Source organism: Pelophylax lessonae (assembly GCF_965119305.1).
Source record: "Pelophylax lessonae genome assembly, chromosome: 8".
NCBI classification, from domain to species: Eukaryota; Metazoa; Chordata; class Amphibia; order Anura; family Ranidae; genus Pelophylax; species Pelophylax lessonae.
Genome location: NC_138775.1, coordinates 57,089,770 through 57,102,563, shown reverse-complemented (window position 1 = coordinate 57,102,563; position 12,794 = coordinate 57,089,770). Strand labels below are relative to the sequence as shown.

Below are 12,794 nucleotides of genomic sequence, written 5' to 3'. Positions count from 1 at the left end.
AGTGGGTGGTGCTGCAGGGGCTTTGTTCCAAGGTAAGTATTTCATAATGAGCTAGTATGCGATGCATACTAGCTCATTATGCCTTTGTCTTTTGGTTTTTTTTCTCTCTTCTGAGGTTTACAACCTCTAACATTTTAGAATGAATGGATTTTACCAAACGAAAACCCACACACACACACACCTCCTTTTGAATTTTGTTGGAACTACGAAAACAAATCATATTATGACCCAACTAATGATTAGAAATTGGACAACAAAAAGTGTTGCACAAAATTTCACTAGTGTATACCCAGATTAACATAAAAACATGGACAGCAGTCACCCCTGCTTTTGTCCTCAAGCCACTGTAGACTGCACTGCTTACAACCTGCACTGATAAGTTACGTGTTCTCTCCAGCTGCCTCTGCCACAATCACACACCCCCGGGTCCCCTATGAGTACAGACCACTACTAACAGACTCATGCCAAAGCATTCACAGAAACTGCCGATGCAACACACTGGCTTAATTCCAGGAATGGGGCACTTGGATACAGCAAATAGAATGAGACAGGACAATGGTTGATGTACAGCTCAGGAAATATAGCAAATGACTGTACAGTAGTTATGGGAATAGTAATATAGAAAAAAAAAAAAAAAACTATGCAGCGCTTTCTCAGAAGTTTTTTTTTTGGGTCATCAGGTCACACATATGACATTTGCAATAAATCAGCGCAGTGTTAATTTTGGCAGCAAATTTCAATTTAGTTTTAGTCTTAGGACTAAAATGGCATTTTAGTTTTAGTCCCATTTTAGTCTTCTGCAAGTGTTTTAGTCGTATTTAGTCGACTAAAACTCCAGTACATTTTAGTCATCTATAATCGAATGGGTGTAGTTCAATTGTAATTTGTAATGCATTATTTAAGCATTTTTCTACAATTTCCAAACTCATATACTACTGCTGGTCCTGGAGTGAAAAATCGAATAGGTTATTATTTATGGTGGTATTAAGATTTCAGCATGCACCAGTGTTAATTTTGGCAGCAAATTTCGATTTAGTTTTAGTTATAGTCTTTTGACTAAAATGCCATTTTAGTTATAGTCGTATTTTAGTCGACTAAAATTGTGTTAATTTAGTCAACGAAAAAGTTGTAGTCAGTTTTAGTCGACGAAATTAACACTGAATCAGTGCATGTGTATAGTCAGAGGTTTATTTTTTGTCTCTACACTGCACACCATACAACTATGGACTTGGGATGCTTGGACTTTTACCCATAGCAAAAAGAATATGTTGCCTCCACAGTATGAGCAAAAGTAATCCAAAATGTATTAAATAACTTAGGACCCCTGTTAAGACCCCCACGGCTGACAATAGGCTGGTCGATGGTGTTAAACCTGGCCACAATCATTTCATACAAAAAAGCAACAACTGCATCACATCTAAATAAAGGAAAGCAAAATAGCCAATGACATACTATACACCAACAGACATTGCTTTTAGGAGATAGATATATACACATACATACAAAAGATGATGCCATGTTATGATGATTATTCTGTGTTCTATAGAAGTAGAGAAATGGTAATGGCTCTGCAGTCTCCCCAGAGTAACAAGGCCTAGCTGGCAGGGTATGCCAGTCTGGTAGTTTCCAAGCTGCAGAGGTAGGTACAAAGCAGTCACAACAGCTTTAGAGTTCCTAACCAGAACCACCAGCCTATGCTGGGACTTGTAGTTCCACTGCTTCCAGAGCAAGTTAGACTGTCCATGATGGCCCTAAGCTTCCAGATAGCATGTGACGTGTGCCTGTGACCACACGTCACTCATGGTTACTCAGTCCAATGGCGCTTTTCCACTGCATGGAACCGAACGGTTCGGCTCGCTTTTGTGCTTTTCCACTGCTGGTACCGCATGGTATGGTGTAGGAACGGTTCGGTACGGTGGCGCTTTTCCACTGCATGGAACCGAACGGTACGGCTCTCAAAAACAGTACCTACTCGATTGGGGTTCCAAGAGGTACCATATCCCACAAGTCTTTGCATGCAATGACTACTAGCCACTGATTGGTCAGAGAATCCCACCCACCCCGTTGTTATCCCACCCACTTAACTTTAGTATTACTTTAGTGGAAAAGCAAACCGTACCGTACCGAACCGTTCCAACACCGTACCATGCGGTACCAGCAGTGGAAAAGCAAACCGGGCCAAGCAGGGCCGAGTAGAGCCGAGCCGGTACTTGCAGTGGAAAAGTGCCATAAGGGATGCCAGGGTGCCTAAGACTACACTACAGGCACATGGCAAGGAAACTGGGAAAAACGCCATAACATTTAATAGGGTGCCCACAGTTGTACATGAATGACCATGCTGGGCATTGTAGCTGAACAAACACTACAGGGATGTAAATGGCTTATAAACTAGGATTGTGTTTGAAGCCATTGCTGAGGCCTTGTTCACGTGGGTTTCAGCTTGTATAAAAGCAATTGTGTAAAGCACAAGTGACACCATCAACAAGCTTGAAGCTGCTTTGTTGAAGCCTTTACCCATATCCTTAACATTGTATTGAAAGAAGGCAGAGTTGTACATGTACATTTCTGGAGTGCATTTGTAAATGACACTGCAGAAATAATGGGTGGGCGACCATTGTACCAGATGTTAGGGATGGAGCTGTCAGACACTTGGCATCTCAGACAAAAAGACACAGAGCCAATCTGAGTGCCTCTGTGCCGTATGAACACTGATGGTGGACATTTTTACACAGCACCTGTGAGCCCAGATAACTGAACTCCTGGGCATGTGCTGGAGTGACAGCACCTCGCACTGGCAAATCAAGACCGCTGAAGACCAGCATCTGGAAGAAAGGCCATCATGGGACCTTCTTGTGGGCTTTGTACCGTTGTAGAAGAAACAAGTATTGAGGAATTTAGTGTTGCATTAGGCCTGGGTTCACACGTATGCAAAGTCAGACATTGCAGGTGATTCACACCGCATTGCTGTGCAGACCCCATGCAATGTCTGTCCCAACGCAAATTCAGCCATACAATTGTGAATTTTCCACCCCCAGCACTGGAATCTGATCGCATGGGATCCGATTCCCATTCAAATTCACAGTTCTGCTCTGGAGGGGGTCATTAACTTTGTATTGACACCCGCAATGGTTCGCAGAGGGCAGTGTGAACTGCCTGCAGGGGAGACACGATGCGGGAACCCGCACTAGAATCGTGTTGGTTCCCGCATCACATTAAGTGTAAACTCAGACTAAAACAAGTTTGCGTTACCTCTCCATCCCCAATAACAAATATTTATCCTTCATTAATTTACGCATCAGGAGCCTAAAGTACCACCTGGTACGTCTGGATATACAAAAGCACTGGGATAATCAGTCCACAGCTCTGTGCAAGCTAAGACTCTGGCAAAATATAACACACAGGGGGTCTTTCCTTTGTGCCCAGTGGCAGTACATCTTTAACCAGGGATGTTTTCCGGGCATTCCTCCCTGGTCGCGTACTGACCTAAACATTGATACCGCTCAGTGCACTGTCCAGCCGCAGCAGCTTTCAGCCTCTCAGACTCTTACAGGCTGCTGGCAGCAGGGCTGAATGGTGTGCCTGTACTTTCTGTACAAAAATGCTGCTAAACACCCAGTGTGCATGAGGCCTAGTGGGTAAAGCCAAAACATAGTCACAAATACAGAAAATTAGAAAATTTGGATTTCCCAAGAACAAATGGCATCTTTCAATGAGAAAACCTCTTACTTTCTGATGGGTCTCCAGAACAAGAAGTGAAGAAAAATCTTCTAGTTGGGAAACAGATGGCAAAACGAAAAGAAAAGTGATGAAAAAAAAGACAGTGTCTTAGGGCTTGTTCACACTGTCTATTGTTCAGTCACAATTGTTTTCTATGTGCCCTGTTCACACAGTATACATGAAGTGGTATGCAGAAAAATGCAGGTCAACGGGGATTTGGTGTGAACAAGCTCTTAAAGCGGAGTTCCGGGCACAAAATCGATATTTTTTTTTGTGCCCTTCCGCTAGTTCGACATCACCTGAAAAGGAATTGGATAGTTAGGTTTTTTTTTTTTTTTTGTTTACTCACCTTGTAAATGAAGATCGTAAATACTCACCTCAGTGTACTTCCTCCCTCAGCACCGCGGCTCCGCCGTCACTTCCTGTCTCGCGATGATTCCTGGGAGCTGAACGTCATCGCTCCCAGGAATCAATGCGACGGCACCGGCCCCGCTCGTCACTTCCGGGCGACGCCGCATTCCCCTACTAAACAGCTTCTGGGCATGCCCAGAAGCTGTGGAGGAATGCGGCGCCGCACTGGAAGTGATGAGAGGGGCCGGTGCAGGCGCATTCTGGGAGAAGAGGACGCGGAAGAAGACGCAGAAGAGGACCGCGCCGGCTTCAGCTGCCCACAAGAGAGATGGAAACGCTGTGGAAGAAATTTAGTAAGTATCTCATCTTGCAGGTAAGTGCGAACCGGGACAGATCAGAGGCTAGCCATTGTGGAATGTACTAGCCCTGATTGTCCCGGGGGTATGTTTACTGAAAAATGACTTCTGTGCCCGGAACTCCGCTTTAATGTGCATCAGTAGGCAAAACCCCGTTTTCTCTGTCGTTCATTGATGGACACAGCGCCATATCTCCTGGACCCTTGGATTTATGCTGCCCCCTACAGGAGTAGGACACTAGGCAGGAAAAAACTGACTGCGACCATAGGGAAGTGCCAGGGGGTATACTCCTGCTTCCTGCCCTAGCGCTTCAGTTTTTTTCTGCCTAGTCAGGACCAAGGACCTAGTTCCTTGCTTGGATCTCTGGTCCTAGCATTTTTTTTTTTTCTTTTTAAAAACGGAATCCCTCTTATTATTTGCTGTTCCTGTGGGAACTACCATTAACTGCCAGACTGGATATCCTAGATAGTTACGGTCTTCCCAGTCTGGCCAGCGAGCACGACCTGACCTTCGCGCCGCACTGGGTCGGCCGCGACAAAGCCCCACTGGACAGGGGCTGGCCAGCGAGTTAAAACACCTCACGAGGAAGCATAGCCCTGGTCATGATCCATGTTGCAGCGTGCCTCTGGCCTGCAGTACTCCCATTCCAAGATGGTGCGATGGTCTGCCTGGAGTGGTGCCCACCCAATTCCATGGTGTGATAAGTAGTGCCTCCCCCCCCCTGTGGTCTTTTGGGGGTGGACTTGGGCCCCTCCCTGGGATGGTCAGACCCCAGGGTTCCCCATCCCCTCCAAAAAACAGTCACAGTAGGTCTTTTAAAGGGTGGGGGGTTTGAGCGGTTTCCCTGACCTCCCGGGGGGGGGGGGGGGGGGTGTGACTGGTTCAGGGATGTCCTTTGGGCTCCCTGTGGCGGTTGTTGTGCTGGGGGAGCGGATGTTTTATCATCCGCGCGTGCACGCCTCACGCGACTGGATCAGGCCGAAAATTTAGGCCGCGGCTTTCTCGCAGCTGCCGGACCAAGCTGACAGAGAGCTGCCGTCGGGCACATGCCTCATGCGGGCCAGATCGAGCCAAAAATTTAGGCCGCAGCTATGCGGCCTACTCGTGGCTGACTGACCAAGCTATCCAATCGAGCTGACAGTGCTGCGGTCGGATCGAGCCAAAAAGAAAAAAAAAAAAAAAATAGAAAAATAATTTTAGGCTGTCGCTTTGCGGCCTACTTGTGGCTGACTGACCAAGCTGTCTGAGCTGCTGACTGAGTTGATAGAGCTAGTGACAGGCATCCGCCTTCCCCCAGGTGGCCGGCCCTGCTGGGGCTCGCGTCCTGGCGGATGGGCACCCTCAAAAATGTAAACCACGGCTTTCGGTCTACTGGGCGAGTTTAGCTGAGGCCCCCCCAAACTCTCTCCCTGGGCATCTGCCGGACTGTGGATCTGGGCTATTTGGTCAGCCTGGGGGGGGGGGGGGGGGAGGGAGGCGCTTCATTTTTAGTGAAGTGTAGAAGCCTTTGGGTAGGCGAGTGTGCTCTTTTTTTTTTCTTGCCAGGAAGGAGTGTGCTCTGACTGCGCGTCTGCGTCACGGCCACCCCCCCTCTTCAAGGGGGCCATGTCCTATTATGTCCTCTATGGAGGGTGACCCTCTTGCTTTTTTGCAGGGTCTAATAGCTGGTCCTTTTGTGGAGTTCTGGCCAGAGTCTCCTTGCGGGACTGAGGTTGGCGGCCCCCGCGCTTATGTTTTCAGGGGGAGGTTGATATATAGCGACTCTACTGGGTCTGTGTCCATGCACTTTGAGGGCTCCAACGGTGAGGATGATTACTCTTTTACTGCATAAGCACATGAAAAGGCGCAGGTGGATGCATTGATTGCATCAGTGCAGCATATCCCTTGGGGAGTCTGTTGAGTACGTGGGCAGTCCCACCTGTGGTGGACTCTCCGGTCTCCAGGCTGAATACATTCACCAGAAGTCCCGGTGGAGGAGTCTCCAGTTTTTAAAAGATCCTTTTGACAGGAGAGCCGATACTCTGGTCCTCCAAATGTTTACGGTGACCGGTTCGGTCCTTTGACCGATGTGGGGTGGCGTTGTTTGGCAGGGATTGTGCTCAGGGGGGTCTTGACTCTCGAAGGATCCAGACTACCGATCGATAGGACATTTCCTCAGAAGGCGTTCCATCAGTTGTGGCTCTGGTGGGGGAACTCCTGAGTTGGTCCTGTTGACCTCTCGTCTCAACAGGAAGGTGCATGGGTTTGTAGCACGGTCTCCGGATCCTCTGGCCAAACGCCACAGACGCACTGGTGGCTTCTTCGTGGCCGGTATCATCTGATATACCTCCTTCCTCTTCTAGGAATTCTGCCACGTCTCCTGCGTAGGCTTCAGGCAGAAGGGATTACGACCATCCTAGTGGCTCCAGACTGGCCTCGCCAGGTCTTGGTACACAGATATGATACGATTGGTCGTCGGTGCTCCTTGGAGACTTCTTCTTAGAGGAGATCTGTTGGCTCAAGGGCACATTTTCCATCTTGCTTTACAGTCTCTGGCTTTAACGGCTTGGCTGTTGGAAGCCAGGTGCTGAAGGCAAGAGGGTTGTCTGAATCTGTGCTTCCCACACTGCTAAAATCTAGTACATCTAATTCTAGGTAGATTTACCATCACGTTTGAAGAGCCTACTTTGCGGAAATGTATGTCTTGGTGTTCACCACCGCGCCTTTTTGGTGACTCGGAGTTTGACTTCCTCCAACGAGGTGTTGAGCAGCATCTGGCCTTGAGTACCAAGGGCCAGGTTCGGTCAATGGCGCTTTGCTTTCATCGTCCTTTGGCTATGCTTTCTGTGATTCGCACCTTTGTCCAGGGGGTTCACCACTTGGCTCCCCCAGTCCGGTCTCCATTGCCCTCATGGGCTCTCACTTTGGTGCTGTCAGTCCAGTAACTGCCATTGGAAATATATGCGAGATTCTTCTGATTACATTGTCCTAGAAGGTAGCCTTCTTAGTGGCTTTTTCTTCTGCACCGAGGGTGTCGGAGCTGGCAGCTTGTCTTGTCGTTTACCTTACTTGGTGGTTCACGGAGATAAAGTGGTGTTTCAGTCGTTCCTCCCTAAGGTCGTCTCTGGTTTCCATTTACATAAAGGTATTGTGTTGCTTTCCTTGTGCTCGAAGCTTAAGCACCCTATAGAAATTGCCCTACATTCTTTGGATGTGGTTTGGGCAATCAGGGTGTCGTTCCGAAAATCGGATTTCCTGTTTGTCCTTACGGATGGACCCCGTAAAGGGCTGACCGCGTCTGCTCCGACCACTTCCGGATGGATCAGGCAGATGGTGGTGCAGGCCTATTGCAATAAGGATCAGGATCCTACTTTCCCTGTTTAGGTGCATTCTATGAGGGCGCTTGGTGCCTCTGGGCCTTCTGTCATCAGGGGTCAGCGGGCAGGTTTGCAAGACGGCCACCTGGTCATCCATGCACACTTTCACAAAATTTTATAAGATGGATATGTTGGTATCTGCGGATGCCATCTTTGGCTGCAAGGTTTTGCAGGCCACTGTTGAAGAGGATTAGTCCTCTTTGAAGGTGCATTTTTTCAGGTCAGCTCCAGAGGTTTCCTGGTTGGCTATGTTTAGCCTTTGTGAAGTGTGTTTATTGCTGTGTTTTTCCCACCCCTCATATTTACACTGCTTTGTGATGTCCCTAGGGTCAAGAAGATATGGAGCTGTATCAGTCAGTGAACGAAAAAGAAAATGGGATTTTTGTCTTACCGTAAAAGCCTTTCCTTTGATATTCATTAACGGACACAGCACCCGCCCCTCTAATGAGTTGGGGTTTATGTTCTTCTGACAATGCTTGTTATAAAACCAGTCACAGAAAAACACTGATCTGGGTGACATATGGACCCATCGGCCATGTGCTAGAGTGTGCACTGTTAGAGATGAGATGGGGCATACTCCTAACTTGTACACTTTTTTTACTCCAATGAGCTGCAGGCTGGGTTATCCCTGTCTCTTTGTTTACATGAGCTGTGTGGTGGGAATGACTCCATTGGAGTAAAAAAAAAAAAAGTTCTAAGTTTGGCTAGAGAGGAGTTTGGTGGAAGCCAGGATTCATCCCTACCTATGGTACATACGGACACTTACAGGAGCAAACTTCATCCAACGCAAAAGTTCACATTGTTTTCCCCACGCCCAGACAGCTGCATATAACCAGCTATAAAAGTGAATGGCTGACCACGCTTTTACTCATGTACTCTTCAAAGCTCTTTCATATCAGTGTGTACCCTTACCTGTGCGTATGATGTGTTTTTGGAATAGGGATGTGTCGGTCAAAGTCACACCTACGAATGGGCCCAACACAGATTACATGAGAGAACCCCAGCAGGGGTTACCAGTAGTTAGCTGCAGGAGGCAACCCCACTGAAAGCAATAGCAGACTGCTGGCTCCTACAGCTAATTGTGGCTGCTTGCATGTAAGGACTCATTCACATGGGCGATCAGACTTGTTCTCCAATCTGAGACTGTTGCATGCACATCCACCTTGAAGCTTTGTGCAAACAACCCATAAAAGTGGATGCACACAGACAGTGACCCCAGTTAGCCTCCCATTGCTTTTATTGGGACTGCCTCTCACAGATAATGTCCTGGAGGGAATCCCTTACTGGGGTTCTTGCCTGTAATTGCTGTTGGGCATGTTTACAAGTAGGAATGACCTCAGGTGTGTTTAGGATCTCACCTACCCAATCTCGCCAGGAAGCCGACACAGCACACGGCTAATCACGGACAGCGAGACATTTTCCAGTCCGCAGCTGCACAAAATCAGGAAATGTCCCACTGTCTGATTAGCCCTGCTCAGGGTCCGCTTCCTGGTGGGATCGGGCATGCCCAAGCCCATCTCTATTTACAAGAATGAAAGTAGCCTTAGGCTTATCGGTGGGGAATGACCCAGCCTACAGGCCATTGGAGAAAAGAGGAGAGGAGTTGGGAGGAAGACCAAGTTGGTGTCTACCTACAGCACATACACACAATTGTAGGAGCAAAATTTCCTCTAGAGCAAAATTCACAGCGTTTTCCCAAGAAGTTGCAAACAACTGGCCATAGAAGTGAATGGCTGTATGCGCTTGTATTCATGCAAATATGTTCTTACTGTAGCAAGGTTTCTAGGCCTATGGCCTGATGTGGGTCTGCCATTAGTACCGGAATCCTCTCCAGCCTCTGTGAGAGGAGTCCCCAGGTGTGACAACTGAAGCAGTGACAACTCCGGCATCTTAGTTTGTGGTTTTTATTATAAATTAAGGGGATGGGAGAAGGGAATGAGTGGGATACTCCTTTCGGCTTGAACTAATTACAAATGGGACTTTGAGCCTGAAAATGCCCGTTGGCGCTTCCTTGACGCCAGCCGACACCAGCCAACGCTCACCGACTCCGAGAACACTCTGTATAACAGATTAAGTGTTGAATCCCTGACCTATAGTCCAGTAGATCCAAGACTGAGAACTGTAGAACTCCTGACACTGCTTCACTGTGTAAAGCCCCGTACACACGTACCGATCGTCGGCCGAACGATCGGCCGTCTTTTGTCCAGGGCTGTCCTGTCCGCTGAAAAGTGCAAAAGACTGCACACGAATTTTGTCGGCCAACAACAGCCGACTGCAGAAGTGATGTCATGTGATGGTTAACTTTCCATGTCTTTTTTCTTCTCTGAGCATGCCCAGTCTTGCTAATCTGCTGTCTGTCGGCCGAAATCTGTACTGACTGACGCACAATCGGCCGTTCTGTTGTCGGCGTACAAAAATTTTAATGCCTGCAGGACAGATTCTGTTCGGCCGAAAATGCGCTGTCGGAAGCATCATACTAACAAGCCTACAATCGGCCGAATATTTGCGGCCAACAATCGGTACGCGTGTACGGGGCTTAAGTCTCTGAATACTCTCCCCCGCCTGGCACAGCTTGAGGTAGTATTTTGTACAACTCTAAATAACTATCACTGTAACTGGCACACGCAATACAATTCAGGGCCCAGACTGACGGTGCCCCCTTTACTACTTGAACTCTTCAGGGTCCACTGACTATGTACCCCCTTTACAACTTCAGGGTCCTCTACCTAGGTTCCCCCTTTACAGCTAGCTGACACTGGATCCCAGAACCTCTTCCGGAGTGGTCCCCTCTGACTCTAGGCAGACCCCCAGGGGCAATCCGCAGTACTCACGACCTGTGTAGGCTTTCCTGGGACTGCACCTCTCTCTCTCTCCGCAGGCTCTCGGCACACCGGATCCCCTCAGCTCAACTCAGCACTCTCTGGATTCTCAGGCGACACCCCAAGACATCCGCCTTCCTCAGACAGGAGGAGAGACAGCCGTACTCTCCCTCCTGGGACTCTGCTCCCACCAAAGATACCGTGCCACACACTTCCCCCCAAACTTATACCCACTCCCAGAATCCCTTGCAGCATAATCTGCCTTCTGGGGTAGTTACAAGCTTGGATGTGTCTCCTGATTGGGCTTCCCAAACTGCCCTATGAGAAGCCTCTCACAGGAGCCAGTGGGGATACTTCTCCCCTCAGCAGGCACATCTGGAAGCCCTGACACCCTGACTGATAAATCACAGCCCTGCTGTTAGGCAGACAAGGCCCACTATAGTTTTATCTAGCACCTATTTGTAGGGTCTACATTACCATTACTTAGCATTATCATCGAAAGGTAAAGAAAATCCCAAATTTTGGGTTCTCCAGAGAAAAAAGGAGTAGAAATCTTCTAATGAGGACACTAGTTCTGGTGACCTGGGGGTCCCCAAGAGATCCCCATAATTTGCAGGGATTTCTCACTATTGGCATTCCTGGTAAGGCTTCACCTGCAGTGCTGTCTTTGTATTCCGGAAGGTGGATGTTTGGAGTTCACCTGGATTATATACAGACGTTTGCAGGAGCAAATTTCCTTTAGTGCAAAATTCACAGCATTTTTCGCACGCATGGGGAGCTACTTACAACCTGCTATAGTAACGAATGGCTGTCTGCGTTCGTACTCAGTTAAAGATCGATGATCTTTTCCCATCAGTGCTTACCCTTGCATGCACATGTGATGCATTTCTGGATGTTTTGAAATTTGGGGGAGAAATCTTTCATTGGTGGGTCAATGCTGATGCAAAAGAGCATTGGCATTTCGCGGAGTAGAAGCGTGTAGAGTAGTTTACTTCTATGGCCGGCTGTACACACCCCATGCGGCTCTCCGGGTGCTGAATTTACCCATCCATCCATGTGTATGTACCCTCAGCCTGATAAAGAAGGCGACCACACGCTGCTTATAGATACAGGACTGGAGCATTCAGCTCAGACATGTAAGGACTATCGCACATCCACAATCCCTTATCTACCACCAGCAGACTCTGGTTGGAGGAGAGTGTGGGCCTGACAACCCAGTGATGTGCATGCTGGGCTCCCCAGGGCAGACATGTTTATGTCTATGGAGGGCAGGGAGACATCACAGCACTGGCTGATCTCTGGGACATCATAGCACAACACATCACTGTTTCCAGAGATCACTTAGCTGGGGGAGATCTCCTGCTGCCCACAGACATAGGGATCAAACTGGCCAGATCAGGACCCATCACCTCACACCAGAGCAGTGTACACAAATGCCCACAGGGTCTATGCCAGAGCATGCTGGGACTTGTAGTTCCCCCCAACAGCTGGCAAGCCCTCAAGGCTTCTGACTGGTACAGTCTACCAAACACAGGCAGCTGCCATTCCCGTACACCGGTGCCCCCCGAACCCCCAACACTCTACCCACCTCCCTGCGCAGCCATTCTCCTCCTCCGGCTCCAGCCTGAGCACAAAACGTCACTTACTTCCTTTACACAGCCCGGATGTCCCCCGCCGGCCAATCACCGTCTTCGCAGCTGTCTGCCGCCGGCTTCTCATTGGTCAGGCCGCCGCTGAGGCTGCTGGGAGGTGTAGTTCGGCGTGGCTAGAGGGACGGGGCTGCGTCCGGGCTTGTTTGGCGTGACGTGTCATCAGCTGGGAGGGGGGTGCTGGGAAGTGTAGTTCAGGGGCTGGGGGAATCAGCTGTGAGGGGAGAAAACACCGGTTATAAGACCATTGGGGGAGGCTTCTTATTAGCAACATGACTTGTAAAAGCTTGTCACCCAATGCTGGACACACAAATATCGAGTTCAGTTCAAATAAAATGTATTAAAATCATATAAAGGCCACCATTTATAAAAGTTTTCACCTCAGATTCACTCTCCTTTCACTGAGGCTCCGTTCACATGTAGGCTTTTTGGGGCGTTTTTGGGGAGTTTTTCTGCTCTAGGATCAGCTCTCAAAACGCCCAACAAGACAAATCCTATTCATTTCAATGGCCCCTGTTCACATCTGAGCGTTTTGACGCTGTAAGC

At 48.6% G+C, this 12,794-nt stretch overlaps 1 protein-coding gene across 1 annotated transcript in view; it reads right to left on the bottom strand.

Annotated features, from left to right (window-relative positions):
- The window catches only part of KBTBD8 (kelch repeat and BTB domain containing 8), a 44,449-nt gene extending 32,239 nt beyond the window's left edge, over positions 1-12,210 (bottom strand). The window contains exon 1 of the mRNA XM_082266445.1: positions 12,188-12,210. Within this exon, the coding sequence (XP_082122571.1) occupies positions 12,188-12,203 (16 nt within the window). The 5' untranslated portion in view covers positions 12,204-12,210. The remainder of the gene's footprint in view (positions 1-12,187) is intronic.
- Positions 12,211-12,794: the final 584 nt, after the last annotated feature.